The sequence below is a fragment of the Oculina patagonica genome, chromosome 8, assembly GCF_052425735.1.
Source record: "Oculina patagonica isolate OP01 chromosome 8, crgOcupat, whole genome shotgun sequence".
NCBI classification, from domain to species: Eukaryota; Metazoa; Cnidaria; class Anthozoa; order Scleractinia; family Oculinidae; genus Oculina; species Oculina patagonica.
Window position 1 is genome coordinate 5,289,843 of NC_135765.1, and position 16,234 is coordinate 5,306,076.

Here is a 16,234-nt window from a genome sequence, read left to right on the forward strand (position 1 = left end):
ATTGAAAGCCGAAATTTAACAAACAAAACAAAACCAGACAAGAAACCCACTAAATGTAGTGAATTTGGTTGGGTTTTTTGTCTGCAGGCACGCTTGTTTACAAAAAAAAGTCACGGGCGGGCACTATCGATCCGGGCATTTTTCTTCGGCGGGCACTATTTTAACAATTGAGTGTTTCTGTCGAAATTTGATGTTCTTAAAACAAATATTAGCCCGAGAAGCGAAGCTTCGACGGCTAATATGCTAGTTTTAAGAACATTAAATTTCCAAGGGGCAACTATCAGACCGATAGTTCCGAGACAGAAACACTCTATTGTCTTTATTGTTCAAGACTAAATTTTCTTCCGCGCGCCTATTCAAAAATGAGCATCGTGAATTATTTTTTACTTTTCAGGATAAAAGACTCAATTGAAAGCCAAAATGTAACAAACGAAACAAACCCAGACAAGAAACCCACTAAATGCAGTGAATTTGGTTGGGTTTTTTGTCTTCAAGCACCCTTGTTTACTAAAAAAAATTCACGGGCGGGCACTATCGATCCGGGCATTTTTCTTCGGCGGGCACTATGGGCTGATAGTGACCTCCGGCGGACGAACACTATCGCGTCACGTGATCAATTTAAACCAATCAGAATCGGAGAAAATTTAGTGGTGAGCTATAAGGGCTGATAGTGCCCTCCGGCGGACGAACACTATTGCGTCACGTGATCAATTTAAACCAATCAGAATCGGAGAAAATTTAGTGGTGAACTATAACAGCCGTTAGTAAACGAGTTCGCGCGAGCTCGGAACGTATGAAGATCAATTTTACTTTATAACGTGGAAATAATTGAAAGTCGTTGAAAAGTATATCAACATTGTAGCTCACCTGGTTTGACTAAAATAAGTGAAATCTCCTCGGTTAAAAATCTTTAAACGGCTCCAGTAACTTCCCAGTCAACGGTGGAGCTGATCTCCAGTTCTCCTCGGGATAGTCGTCAAAATTTCTCGTGTCACCTGGGTGGGCAAGCTTTGGAATAATCGGCGCCTGGACAAACCAACATTTTCTTTATTATAAGATAAACAAGGCAAGGCAAGCTAAATTCTGAGAACCTTCCTACTATGTGATAAGCAACAAGTAGAAAACGGCATACGCACCACGGTTACCAAACCAAAGTTATTATTTTGGCCAATCGCAAAAAAGGAAACAAACAATTAAGTAAACCAATCAAAACTCGGACTCGAAGCAAATACATGTTGCGAGCACAAAGGGCGGGAAAACGTGCGCGAGCACCGAAGTCAAGATTGGGTTTAACGTTTTGGTTTTACTTCTGATTGGCTGAGATAGTGACGCGAGTTTTTTAACCAATTACTAAGTGTTGTAATGCAAAACCAAAGCAAACGCAAATTACTTTCAACACTCAAGTAAAAGCCACTCTATAGGATAAAGCGCATGCACACTGAAGGACAACAAACAAGGCGAAGACACGCGTTTTACCTCTTTCTAATAGTAAAATATATTTTCCTTAACATTACACACTTACACATGTAAATCCGAATTTTCCAGTACATACCTTTAACTTTCTTTGGTAAACTAAATTCCAGTCAATCACTTTGAACCACTTATGGCACTTGACATCTTCTGTGCCATTCTAAAAATGTAAGAAGAGTTAACAGTCACGTGACTGTTGGATGCAACACTTACTAAAATTATAAAAATTAAGGTTCTCTTTACTTGTAAGTTAAAGTTTGTCTTATGAAAATACCTGCCGTTACTAACCTTCATACTTCCAAGTCTTCTTGTCCTGTCGTGTACTAATAACTTTTTAATCAAATCTCTGTTAAAATAATAAGAGAAAAAAAATTGTTTCATATTCTCTACATTGAGTTTAAATGATTGCTTGCTTACCGGTACTTGCTTGCTTGATTGATTAACTTATTGATTGTTTGATTGATTGATTGATATTTGACAAAAGAAATCAAACAGGGCAAGGGTTTTTCTTTACAGTAGCATTTCACATACAATAATGATAATACTACATGTTCAGTGTGAAGGATCCTGTTCCTCTCGATCTCCGTTCGCGCGTTGTCTACAAATTTTCTTGTGCAGGATGTAATGCCTGTTACATCGGCGAAACTAGCCGTCATCTTTCAACGCGCATTCGTGAGCATCTGAGTAGGGACAGGAACTCACACATTTACCAACATCTGCAGTAGTCTGAGGCATGCCGTAGGCTTGCATCTAAGAACTGCTTTTCTATTGTAGATTCCGCACCCAATAGACTACAGCTAATTTTAAAAGAGGCTGTCCACATCCGCTGGGAAAACCCCACGTTAAATAAGCAGCTCAAACATGCTGACTTAACTCTTTCATTTTAGTATTATGTTATTTTCTTATAAATAAGTGTCGTTTAATTTAATTTAATTTATTTGCTTCATTTTGTGTAATAATTGTAATTTACTTAGTTATTTTTACTGTTTAATTTCTTTGCCGTGTATTTATACTCGCGCGCATTGTTCCATGTCTCGCGCATTTAAATGCTGCACGTTAAATTTAAAATGTATCACGAATGTTGCGTATCACGCATGTTACGCCATTGCTTGTAAAAAATTCAACTTCAACTGTAAACGATCCCACAACTGAAGATGATCGTTGGAACGATCGAAACATGTCTTGCAAACTAAAAGTTGTTGTACATTTTTTAAAAATAGTAGTTTGTCTGCTTTTATCCACTCACCATTTGAATACTACATGTATAATAATGTTGATATTATAATCACAACATAAACAGCTGACAATGACTGCAACAGATTGTCACAAATATTTTTGTACCCTTTACATGTAAGAAGATCGCAAATCCTTCATCAAAAGTGCCTGGGCTGCCTGCCGCCTCAGGTGCAATATGTTTCTACATAACTGTGGATATCTCATTTTATATATAAACTGCAGTGGTTTAGCGAGTGGTAGCAAATCGAGAAAAATGGTATCACACATGTGTGGATAAAAATGATATCCACACATGTGCATGTGATATCATTTTTGACCAATCAGCTCGCAGAGTTTGCTATGTTTCAATGCTCAATGAGCCAAAGTAAATCAATATTAAAGCGAAACATCCTTGGATCTTCCGCGCAATCTTTGGCAATCTTCGAAAATTTTCAGAAAATGTTCGGAAGATTCATTCGTACAACCTTCGGACAACATTTTGAAAATTTTCAGAAATCTTCAGAAAATGGTCCCAAGGAAATCTTGGAAAATCGTCAAAAACATCGTAATTAGTAGGTTTATATAATAAACAGAATAATACATGGTTGCTTGGAGATATGAAATTTATTTTCTCATGTTCAAATCCGATATCTCACTCTTTCGCTGCACTCACTCGTGAGCTATCGATTTGAACATTCAAAGATCAATTTCATATCTCCACGCAACCATGTATTGTCCTCTATTTCTTTGATGAATTACAAATGGATTTCTCCCGGAAATAAAAACCAACTTACTTTGCGGCTGTTGTTTCCATGTGTTTTGGCCACTCTACTTTGCCTGATAATATCTTTTCATATATCCCAAATGGGTTGTCATCAAAAAATGGAGGATACCTGAAAACAATCATGTAACTGTTGAAGTGCTGTTGTTTTTTATTTTAAAAGTCAGTTTTAAAACAATGCCTCGGGAGGAGAGGAGCAGTTTGGTGGTGCGTGTACCACAGTCAAATGCATTCTGGCTTCAGAATCCCACATATTACACCTTGTTGCGATGGGTAGCTGTTATGGTCCTGTCAAGTCTTCATGGATATAACTATATTTTTCTGCTGGGCAAGAGACTTTTCATTCTTATTTGCCTGATGAGTGATGGGCATGGGCCCAGGCAAGTCATCTGCTGACTAAATTGTTAAAAAGGTAAACTAACAACAAGTATCCAACTGCCCCAGGCAAGGAAAATCTAAGAGCTGCTTGTTTGAAAGCTGCAAACTAAAATTCAAGTTTTTTTTTCCAAGCCCTGCTAGTTCATACTTTTTTTTCCTTAAAAACACAATCACATATAATATAATAGTGCCTATAAAATTTCTCTAAGTGCTTTACGATTCTAAAAAGCTACAAAGATAATATTGTACAATAATAATTATAACAGTAAAATGGTAGTAAAAATAACATTAAAATTCCACAAAAATCAACTAGTAAAAGCTTCTCTAAATAAATATTTCTTAAGATGTTCACTGTTTTTAGACAGTATTTAACTCACTTTAAGTTATTCTTACCCAACAAGCATTTCATATATAAGAATTCCTAGTGCCCACCAATCCACTGCCTTGTTATGACCTTTGCTTTGGATAATTTCTGGAGCAAGATATTCTGGAGTACCACAAAGAGTCCATGTCCTGAAAAAAAAACACACACACATGAAAACTGCATTAGTCACAGTGTTTATAACCAGTTTTATTTTGTGGAGTTCAAAATAACAGAACTATAACAACGAAATGCAGTGGCCTCATACATGAAGTTGCAGGCGCACTGAACTCTGAATAAAATAGTCCAGGTTTTAATTCAAGCTCTGGCTTGGTCACTGCATTGCAGAGATTCCAACCCGCCGAGATGAAAAAATGAGAGATTTTGGCCGCGACCACGAGCGCCAAAGGTGCGAGCCACTAGGTGGTCCATGGGCATGTAACCCCGGAAAAAATTTAAAAATATAGGCCTCTAAGATGCCATTTCCTGTATTTTGAGATCATAGTCAATGGGAGTTTACCAACTTAAAGCCATAAAAAAAACCACCAAAACCATGAAAGAATGCAAACATCGCAGGAAGTCGAGGCAATGCATTGCATTACTGCTTCCAAAAAGCCACCAGCTCATACTAGGAAGCCCTGAAGGTAAAAAAGGCCGGAGATGATTGTTCGAAAAACCATAGAGAAATGACAAAGGGCCATGCAAAAAAGGCTAGTGTAGCAGAGAAAATGTTACCTCACTTCGCTAAAGAAAAGTTACAAAAAACGGGAGAATATTTAACGAAAGGGGAGGCCAGAAAGGATCGCCCAAAATGGGAGGTTTCTGGCCCAAACAGGAGAGTTCAAATCTGTGGCATTGTATTGTTAGGTACCGGTTATACACCTTACTCTCACAGTACTTCTCCCACCAAGGTGTAAAATGGCTACTGGCAAATTTAATGCTAAGGTTAACCCTGCAATGGACTAGCATTCCATACAGTGGGGGCCAGTGGGGAATAACTCCTAGTCCCAGGATAAGCTGTGGTTATATGGGACAATATGCCCAATACAGACTTTTATTTTCTTCTTTGAAAAAGAAAGAATTAGCTATTTACAGAGCCACAGGCAACAACTAACTTAAGACTTGGTTATGATGAACTAATAACATAATAAAACCTACTTGTCATGAACTTCCTTGGCAAAACCAAAATCTGTGAGTTTTACATGTCCTTCTCTATCCAGAAGAATGTTCTCAGGTTTGAGGTCGCGATACACTATACTATTGTGGTGGAGGTAATCAAGGGCAGAAACTATTTCGGCTCCAAAAAATAATCCTGTCCCATTGTTAAATCTCCCTGCTGTACGAAGATAAGTAAAAAGTTCTCCACCACAAGCATACTCCAGAAGCATATACAAGAATGTGTTATCATGGTGCGTCCACAGTCTGCAAAGTTAAAGAAACACTGTCAGCCAACAAAACTGTAGTTTATATAGTGGAAATCCGAATTCTCAAACCTCCAAGACTTATTTGACTTATTGCCGTAACCCTATGTGGGTATAGGGCTGGTCAAACCTCCAAGGGGTACTAAAATTTATATAGATTAGCCAAATAAGGCTACGACGTTACAAAATCACCTAGAATCCATTATCAAGTAGAAAGAAAGATAACATTCGAATTTCGAGTTTAAATACAAGTGACAGAGTGTGTTAAAGTATTTTAAAAATAAGTCAAGATGACTTTGAAACGTCATAGCCTTATTTCGCTAATTTTGTATACAGTCAACTCTTTCTTGACGGACACCTCTATAAGATGGACACCTCCATAAGATGGACACCTGGTGATGGTCCCTGCCGTTTTTCAGTCATTTTACTGTAACCAAACTCCCTATAAGATGGACACCTCTCTAAGACGGACAACAGACACTTTGAAATCATTAACGGAAACTTGAGAAGTATTTTTGACCATGTTTTATTAGTGAAAATACTTCCAAACTTCGTATCGACCTAAAGCAAAGTTAGTCAGCGCCCTAAGGATATGTGTATAGCAACCTTACTAACCATAAACAATGACGCTTTAACGGATTACTTCTCTGCTTACGTGTATGGACACTAATTAAAGAGGTCGTTTTCTACTTGCAGTATTACAGTTTGTAGAAGCTCTCAATGTTTGCTTTGTTGCATTGTGCAAAGGTTTAGCTTTATGATCTCAGAATTACTGGTGTCATGTTACCTCGACTCTCTACAGAGCGGACACCTCTCTAAGATGGACAACTGCAGCCTGTCCCAAAGGTGTCTGTCTTAGAGAGAGTTGACTGTATCATAAATGTTCTCTAATTGGAACTAAAATAATTATTGGTCCAAGAAATCAGGAGTTTGGGAAATCAGGGGTAAAATTGCAGTGTTTGACTGAGTTACGCAAATCCAAGGGAAGCAACTTTTGGTTCAAGTTATTGGGAGGTTTGAAAAATTAAGAGTTTGAAAAATTGGGAGGGAAGTCGATCTGCAGTGAGCAGTGGGAAAATGTCCTCTAGGTATTTACATGTACCATAGAGGTTCAATCAAAATCAGGCAACAGACCCAAACACCTGGTGTTTTGTAGCAGGACATCTAATGAGAGTTATTTACGAAAGAGTTATGGAAAGGAAATCAAGAACAGACTGAAGATTGTCCTAATTAAGGATTGTTGGCAATATGTACAATGGAAAGGCAGCAAACGAAAATATATTGGGTAAGTGGACTGGAGAACTGAGGATGGTAGAGGAACACAAGAAATGGCATCTGATCAACTTGAAGGGGCTACTACAAAAATAATATTATGTTATATTATGTAAATCCTGTATATATGTTTAAAAATTATATGACAATACATGTGCAAGTGTTGGCTTTTGGTGAATACACAGGGATAATGATCTAATAATAATAATAATTTAATTTTGTAATGCATGGGTTGCAAATGGAAATGCTCACCCAAGATGGCAAAAACAATCAGAATTACAAAATTGCAAAAAGATTAGTCAGTTTTCTACAAAAAACTATTTTTGATACATATGCTAAAATTAGGCAGGTTTGTTTCAGTTTCTAGTATGCAGTAAAGTTTAAAATTATAAAGTTTTTTATGTCCACAATAAGCTCTGTCTTCAAGTACTCTCCCTGTGTTCCCAATTATGAAATCACTATCCTAACACAAAATCAAATATAGTAACAGGGCAGTGATATGGGTTGAGTTGATTATCAAGCAAAATGATAATTTTGACCTATATTCCTAAAAAGTGGGTGATTTTTTTTACTACAGGAAAATTTATACATGAAGGCTTCTATTTGAGAAAAATCTGGACAATTAAACCCATTACATTTTTTTTTTCTTTGCGCCACAATGTATTTTGACCTATTTTCTATGTTGAGATGATTTGAAGAACGCAAAGTAAACAAAAGAAATTTACAAGAAGGAGTTAGAGCAAATTTAATTACAGACTTGCAGTGTATTCCCACTAAACGTTCATTGCACTCGAGGATAATTTTATAGATAATCTTCGATTGTAAAAGCGAAGCAATGGCTAGGCCTTGATCGAGCGATTCCGCAATTCTGTTTGAATGATCGAATGTTCGAATTATGATCGAACGTTCGATTTACTCAACTGTAACGGGGACGTGACAAACAAGACACATCGAACAACAAAACCAGCAACGATAGTGTCGATTTCCAAGTCGTAAAAACATTGATAAAGCGACCCTCGAACGGCGAATTAAACGCAAGGAGGGAATTTAAACGAGATCGGTCACAATTCAATATGAACATTGTTAAACAATCATAGCGCTACATTAACATTAATATGTAAAACACTCGTCTTTGGAATTCCGTTTCACTGCGTTTCACGTGGCTGCAACAGGAAAATGGCTTCCTATTAGAGACCAACCAAAGATCAACATCAGATATGACAATCGCGCAGAAAACAGTTGTTGGCGATACTTCCTAAATCTATCAATGGATCAGCTAGCTTAAATCAAACTGTATGCACACAAAGCTAACATTTACGACCTTAAGCATATGTACACAGACTTTTACACGAATCGAAGAAGCTTACTTTACAAAATCGATCAAGGTGGCTTTGTATACATAACCCCACTGACTGCGCAGAAAGAAAACCTTGAAAGGAAATTGACTAACACGGACAATAATTGGCGTATTTTGACTGCGAGAGTTTGCAGATGAAATATTTCGGATTTTGATGTGACACCGATGTAAGGTTCTAAAATACAGAACGGGCGAACTTATCCATTAGTAATGTAGTTTGCTAATGCACTCTAGTGTTTACAAGTCTATACTCACAAATTGACGATGAATGGGTGCTCGATCTTCGTTAGAATATTCTTTTCGTTCTGCACATGTTCAACTTGTTTAAGTCTGATAACTTCTCGGATGTTCATAATCTTCAAGGCATGGTACTCGTTTGATCTCCGATCGCGACACAGCAGCACTCTTCCAAAAGTACCCGTCCCTGCGAAAGGTTTCAATCACTCTTCTAATTCCCACATAAAGCCAAGCACTAACGACCTCATTAAGGAAGAGCTATTCTTAGAATTGCAAATAAAGACGCAAAAAGCTGTTTTAGAAACTATCACCCCGTCACCGCTTACCTAAAGTTGTTGTCAAGTCGAAATCGACCAGAGTCGTTCGCTTGTCCTTCTTCTTAGAGGCAGTGCTGCTTGCCATAGTGTCGCGAAGAAAGACGCTAAAATTTACAACACGCTTTACACTGCTCGTGGATAGCACCACACATTGATCCTCCAGGTAATCTATTCCTCGACTGTAAGTTTTTTCTCATCTACAACGCAGAAACTGTGGATAAAAGCGGACATATTGAGACGAGCGCACGGTACGAAGAAGCGATCGAAGGCCTGGTTGTTCGTCTGTAATGGAATGCTTATCGGAGACAGCGCTCGCTCAACCGTGACGAATCACGAGAATAAACAAATCAAGCGTATATTGTTTACTCCCAACTCCGTTTGTTTATTGTGCTCGGATGATTGACAGTTTGTGCGTGTGTGTAGGATTTAGATCACAGTGAACACGAAACCAAATTGGAACAAGAATAAATAAGAAAAAATGTACAACTGCAAGAAATTTTTTTCAGTTTGTTATCGTAAACCGTGTTACTGAACATTAAATTTGCACCTCTTTTCCAAGTTATGTAATAAACTGACAGAGATGAATAAATTACAAGATCACGTTCGCAATTCAAATCGAAATTGAGTGGAAACCTATTTATTTTTGTCTCATCCTACACGCCACCAAAATGAGATAAAATCACTTTCCATTAAACTAAGGCAGGAGGGCTTTTTATATCGACCGATGGCTCGAACGCAGATTTTACCTTTTTGCCTGCCTTAACTGGCTATGTTTAGATTACCTGATAAAAGTAGATGAGCCTCATGATAAGCGGAAATGGAGTATATCTAGAGAGCCAAACTTTCCTATCTTGCAGCTTGACGAACTTTTACCCACAATAGCTACTTCCGGTCGCGCGATGACGTCACAAGTGCGAGTTTCCGCTAAAAATCCCACGATGGTGACGCTGCAAGAGCATTGAATCTGAACGCCATCGACAATTAGGTAAAAATAATAATTAAATAAAAACAATAGCTCGTTAAATACAACTACACAGGGCACAAGTGATGCGTAGTATAGACGTCAAACAAAATTTCTAGAATTGCTTTCATGGCCGCCTGAAAACGCACATGATCACAAAATCTTTACACTGGTAACGAAAGCCAGGCCCGCGCTCCACTCGGTACCCAGTATGCAAAAGACTTTGCGTAAGTTGCGATTGATGGACTTATTAATGACTTCCTCTTCTTCTTACAACGCTCTCAATTCTTAACTTCCTCAATGAGCTAGTTAATATCAAACCCCGACCGATTGAGTTTGATCACGTTCATGCACCTAAAAATGTCTCAAACAACAAAAACAGGTTTTTTTTTAACGTTTTGGACTATGTCGTCTCTTGTAACAAAATGAAAAAAAAAAGTGGAGTATTGTCGATGTAACGAGCAGCTAGCAAAAAAAAGAAAATTTAATCACCCAACCTGCCCCGAAAAAAAAGAATGCTTGATAAATAAACCCTCAAGTGTTTTTTTCCTTTGCCCTTTTTTATTCAAGTTTTTTCTATGTTGCTTTCTATTCAATTTCCTCGGGAGTGAAGAGTAGGTTCAAAGAGTAAATTGCCATTACATGTATTCACTCAAATCGCAATCCACGTAATTATAGCGTGGGTTGCGCGCGCGTGGTAATATTTCGCGTTGTAAAAAAATCCATTGCGGCCTGATTGGTCATGTACCATTCCTGATCTTTAAATAAAACATACGAGCGGGCGTTCGAACTCTGATCAGAGAGGGCTGATGTTTTCAAATTTGTATTCCGGCGAAAAATATATTTATATACCGAAGAAACTTTATTCCGTCTTAATTATTTAGTTTTTCTCATCTGCCGTGTATTTTAGGTTTCCAGCACCGATGTGGTTCTTTGTTTTGAGGGCCTATATATCGTTGTCCAGAAAATAGCCCTCATCCTTTTCGATTACCGCGGCGGTGCTTACTTGTAAAGAACTGGTAAAATATCATTGTTATTTACTAGGAGACAACCCGCCTACTCAAATAATCACTTATGATAGATAAAAGCAAACTTTCCGCAGCTGCTAAACTGTGGATGATATGTACATAAAATTAAAAACATAACCTATTCGGTATAACCTCTAATATGTAAATTGATTTTATTTATCCTCTGGCAGACGTGATCCAGCTTTAAAACTTGCTGTACCATGTTTTACTTTGTAGATGCCTCTTAAAAGCAGAAAAAAGCAAAACATGTATGAATTACCCTACTTGGATTAATAAAACGTCTAAATAAACAGACAAGTACCGCCCAACCCCCTCAGTCCGTGGGACTCAAAGGGCAAATTGAAAACAGATTAATGCATGGACACGTTCATACAAACGGTTTTAAAAAGTTTTGGATGTGGAGGATCATAGTGACGACCACACAGCGAAGATTTAAAGCGGAAACGAGGAGGAGAGTTGTGTGATATTTTTTTTTCCCCCCTCCTGTTTTGAAAAAGGTTGTCCTATACCCTGACAAGCGTAAAAAAATTTTGGGTACTGGTTCAGTTCGAAGTAAGTTCCAGAGAAACCATGAATAGCTAAGATATTTCAAGAAACGTTGTCGGATAGAAGTTCTAAAAGCCTGGCAAAACGAGGAAACATGTTTCCCGAAACATGTCTCGACAATTGTTTCCTCGTTTTACCATGGTTCCATGCCGCGCGGAAGCACGGAATGTTTCTGCGCTGTAGCAGAAGCAAATTTTGTTTCTTGGAGTCAAAAATTGACGCTGTGAAACAATGTTTCACGCGTGGTAAAACTGGGAAACAGTGGGGAAAAAGGGGGGCGCTAGGGGGGTTGGAAACATGTTTCATCGTTAGTCTACGTGATAAGGCCAAATAGCAGCAATTAGGTTTTTTTCTTCGAGCATAAGCATAAGCACAAGCATAAGCATAGCTTTTATAAGGGGATCATGCACTTAGCTGGGGATTAAAACTGTGGTCGTCGGTGGAAAGGAAATCTTCAAGATTTTATTTTAGATGTGATGCATTTGCATTCGCTTTCATGTTTCGGAATATTCTACCAAATTTGTATTCACTTTTGGCAGTGCTTTGTGCTTTTGAAATTCTGTTAACACTTATTTGGCTAATGCTAGCTTGCTTCTTCAGGTTTAAATCGTTAATACGTTAAATTTTGAAAAAAAATAAATAAACGAACGCTTTTTATAGGTCTTAGATGTGTGAACGGAACGTTTGGGCCCACACAAGACCTATCTTGTATACATCATTATCACCAATGTCTATAATGTTTCTGGTATCACAAGATGCCAGTTTACCAGCAGTGGGTGGCGTGGAATTTCATGCAGAACTATTAATACCAGTTTTACATGGGAATGGGAATTAGAACTAGCGGTGCCGCTAGATTTCCGGAAGTAATTTCCTTCTACAAATTATAGATAACGCGTAAGAGCTAAGTTGAACTGCGCGCTCGACGGTGGTGGTTTTCAAAAACCCCCAAATCCATGTTTCGCGGTATAAAAAATATATTTCACATGCATGCATGTCTGTTAGAAGCCGGATCGCCCACAAAAATTGAATATCAGCCACAAACTCACTTATTCCGGTATTAATGGCTACTTCCGTTCATTTCTCAACCTCGATCCCAACATGCGATCATGCCCCTTACCCCTCTCCCCTCCCCCGCTCCGGCTACATCTCCTCATTCTCCGTTTCAAAAAAAGGTTACGTCGATCCAATCTTTGACAAAAGTATTTTTTTCTTTTTTTTTTTTTTTTTTTTTTTAAATCCCCCCCTTTTTTTTTTAAAATGGGGGGGGGGGGGGAAAAAAAAAAAAAAAAATAGGTGTGCTATTTTTTTCAGCCACTCCGTTAAGCTTGGTTTCGGTTTCGTGCTACTGTAGCCTGTTAATAGTTAAGCCAGTAGATTTGCGAGCAATGGAGAAAAATCCGGGATAAACGTAACCCGAGCGAGCGCGCGAAGCCAGAACGTGCTGTGGTTACCCTCCCCTCCCACATTCCTTTCACCCCATCGCGGCTCATCATGACATTGCTCGACTCGAAGTGGGTAACGGTTTCCTTCAAAACATGGCTCTTCTCCAAGTTGCTATAAATAACACAGCATTTTCCTGCCAACAGCGTTTTTCATTTTTCCGCATGTATCTCATATTGCTGGTTTTCACTGTCACGCAATCAAAAATAAATCGAAACCACCAACTAAGAAGCTAGAATTTCAAATATTATAGATGATAAATAGATAAACAATTTCTCCAATTTCGGGTCTGTGCGGTGTACTGTTCGCGAGTTATTTTCCGAACCTTTCCACGCAAATTTATAAAGATTTGTATGGAGCGGCCATAACTGTGTCCTGCTGAGGGACACAGTTGGCCGCCGTGATGTCAGAGACCACTGGAACCAATTTACAACAGCGGCTATCCTTGGCTTAAGAGCTAGTACACTTTCACATAAACACCACTTATTATATCTGAAATGTTCAATCTGCACAAATCGGAAAGGAAAGGCCTTTTTTCAAACAAAACAGCTTTGTCACGGCACTCAGCTTGATGTCATATACGACGGTGAACTCAAATATTCAAAATGCTCTGTTTTAAAAACGAATGACACTATCGATCTGAAAATTTGCAAAAATATATATTTTTAGTTTATCTTTTGCCTAATGACAACGAAAATTTAGCAGGCCTAGTGAATTTTGATTTCAGAATTTTATGACGTAACATGAAAACCAAGAATTGGCCTTTACTGAATCACTTGCTATTTTTAACATGTTTGCATTTTTACAGTTCTTCATATTTATAAATACTCTTGCTAAAAGCGCGCTTCAGCTTTCCGCAGGAATTTTCGCTATCAAAACAAACTTACTATTAATAACTTGTTTTTCATTTCCCAGCACTTATCGATGTCACCCGTTTCCGCCGTTTTTTTTCGCTCAGAGATATCTGTTTTTAGCAAGGGTCTCTGAGAATGGCAAAATTGCTCTGATCTTGTTCCGACATCGGTTTAATTTGTGCGCAAAGTTGAACTTTGCGGCCGGAGAATCAAGGTTAGGCCAACCGGCCGGAGGCTGTTCTTTTAGATACAGTTGAATCCCGATAACTCGAACCTCCTCGCTAACTCAAACCTTTTTGATTACACCCTCTTGGTCATTTTCTTACTAATTTGACCCTCGATAACTCGTGCCCCCGATAATTGGAACTTTTTTAATTTCCCTTGAAGATTCGAGGTGAGCGAGATTCAACTGTTTTTCAAGTAAAAACCCTACCGCTGTTTTCTTGGGTGCGGTTTTGTTTTTGTTTTTCTTTTTATGACTGATTCGCCTCGACCCAACAACGTTGCCTTATGATGGAGGCTTTGACTGGGATAAATTAAACAAATATTATCAGTAAATTTTTATACAGAATAAACACCAATCGACTTTTTGGGAGTCTAAGTATGCATGGTATGTGCTATATTATCTAAAAACGTGTTCTTCAAAAGTACAGCGCACCGATATGGGCAACCACAATAACTTCTGGGTTTTAACTTTTTTCGGTGAAATCGTCCGACAACCGGTCGTTTGATTGGAAAAAGGTATTTGCACGACCACACTGCTATGTGAGTCTCTCCTCTTCGAACACCACTATACCGCATAGCCTGCGATCAAACTCTTACTACCCCTAAGAGCTCGTTATCTCTGCTTGTTGAAAATCGCCACAGAGAACACCCACCTTAAGGTTACTATTTTAGCGATTTTTTCATAGCAAGATTTAGCGATTTTCCGAAAAATTTAAAAAGTTAGTGATATCGTGTAAACCAGTTTCTAATGAACATATAACTAAGATGGAAATAATATTCAGTAAAAGAACAAACTCACTTGAATTGAAGGAACATTTGCATTGCCAGAAAGAACTTTAACGAGTATTATAAAAGCGAGCACAAAATTTAGCGATTTTTGCCCCCCTCGCCAGAGAAGAGCGAAATTAGCGGCATCTATTTTTAAAAGAATTTTCAAGTCGACTTTGCTTAGTTTTGTTCCCCTTTGGGGGTGGGAGGGGAGGTACTTAAATTTAACGAGTATTAAATTTGACCGAGACAAATTTTAGCGAGCACTAAATTTAGCGATTTTTGCCCCCTCGCTAAAATTAGTAGCCGCTAACAATAGTAACCTTAACGTAACCAGGAGTTCAACGCAGGAAAAACACGAGCCTAGCCTAGCCAGTAGCAAGCGCGGGAAATACTGATGACACCGGTGTGACATGCGCGGGAAAAAGTCACGTGAGCCAATATGGTGTAGAAAGTTAAAACTCCACTCTCACTCTGAATGAGTTTATAATTAAAAAGTACTTGTAAAGCACCTTGAGAAAACACACAATTACTGTTAAAACTATTATAAGAAAACCACTTTAATGCAACCGACAAAAGTTAGTTGTGTACATATTTTTTTTATACAATTACAAAACCACATATTAGCGGGCTTGAATTTATTATTTAATATTGAAACTATTATCCCGCTTTACTTTGCAGAAATTCGACTCAGCACGACAAAGACTACTTCTAAACACATTCTATTCAAGAACGTCTGAAACGTTCAATAAACGAAGTTTGGGTTAAAGAGTGATTTCAGAAAACCCGTGAAACAAAGTTTATTAAGAAGTGTAGCACGCGCTCTAACTGGATTGTGTGGTCGTTTTGGGTGCGACAAATCATCAAAATGGCCGCTTCTAATTGCCCTAGACTAATGGAAGTAACACTCCAAAAAGTCTGGGAAAAAATCGAAAATATTTATGTAAACGGATTTGTCTAATGCTCGGGCTCACACTAAATTCTCAAACCTTTCGAATCTTCCGTCGTATTTGCACTTGACCTAATCTCGTACCCAGATCTTCTCAACCGTGGTAAGTAGACATCTGGGTACGAGATTAGCACTTGACCATCGAAACCCGCGCACCATTTTCTATTTATCGCCAACCTCGTTCCCAGGCTAGGGTAAAGCCCTGGGAACGAGGTTGATTTTTCATTCCAGAAGCCAAGGATGGTTACGATGATTGAGGAAGACTGAAACGAGTCACAAATGACTGTACAATTTTATGGCCGCAATATTTGTGCCCCAGATCAGGACGGACACAAACATGGCGGCTGCATACTAATTACCAAATGTAATGTTACTCAAAATTATTTTTTTGCAATAACTCAGTTGTAAAAAACGCTACAAAGCTACAATCTGGACAAAACATTTATTTCTGCCTGCTTTATAATCTGACAGTTTTCAAAAGCTTTTTTATGAAAACAAACAGTTTTTGTACAACTGATAAAAACCACCAATATTTCAAATATGTCATTGGTGACGAAGGTCTTTTTAAAAACAAAAACTATGAATTATCTCTCGTGTAAAAGCTGTTTCAAGGGTTTTTAAAATCACTCTAACGCTTGATTGAATTTCTTTATA

At 38.2% G+C, this 16,234-nt stretch overlaps 1 protein-coding gene across 2 annotated transcripts in view; it reads right to left on the reverse strand.

The window, feature by feature from the left end:
• LOC144663451 (cAMP-dependent protein kinase catalytic subunit PRKX-like) overlaps window positions 1–9,702 on the reverse strand; it is a 13,497-nt gene extending 3,795 nt beyond the window's left edge. Inside the window, exons 1-9 of one of the 2 annotated variants that reach the window (XM_078524410.1) lie at window positions 9,592–9,702; window positions 8,819–9,020; window positions 8,511–8,679; window positions 5,364–5,627; window positions 4,238–4,357; window positions 3,480–3,578; window positions 1,759–1,816; window positions 1,553–1,630; window positions 868–1,026 (exon numbers count right to left, since the gene is read on the reverse strand). In XM_078524410.1, coding sequence (XP_078380536.1) covers window positions 901–1,026; window positions 1,553–1,630; window positions 1,759–1,816; window positions 3,480–3,578; window positions 4,238–4,357; window positions 5,364–5,627; window positions 8,511–8,679; window positions 8,819–8,894 — 990 coding nt within the window. In that variant the 5' untranslated portion in view covers window positions 8,895–9,020; window positions 9,592–9,702 and the 3' untranslated portion in view covers window positions 868–900. Of the gene's footprint in view, window positions 1–867; window positions 1,027–1,552; window positions 1,631–1,758; window positions 1,817–3,479; window positions 3,579–4,237; window positions 4,358–5,363; window positions 5,628–8,510; window positions 8,680–8,818; window positions 9,310–9,591 lie in introns of those variants that run through there. The other variant, XM_078524409.1, reaches the window with a different exon arrangement.
• Between the last annotated feature and the right edge of the window lie 6,532 nt (window positions 9,703–16,234).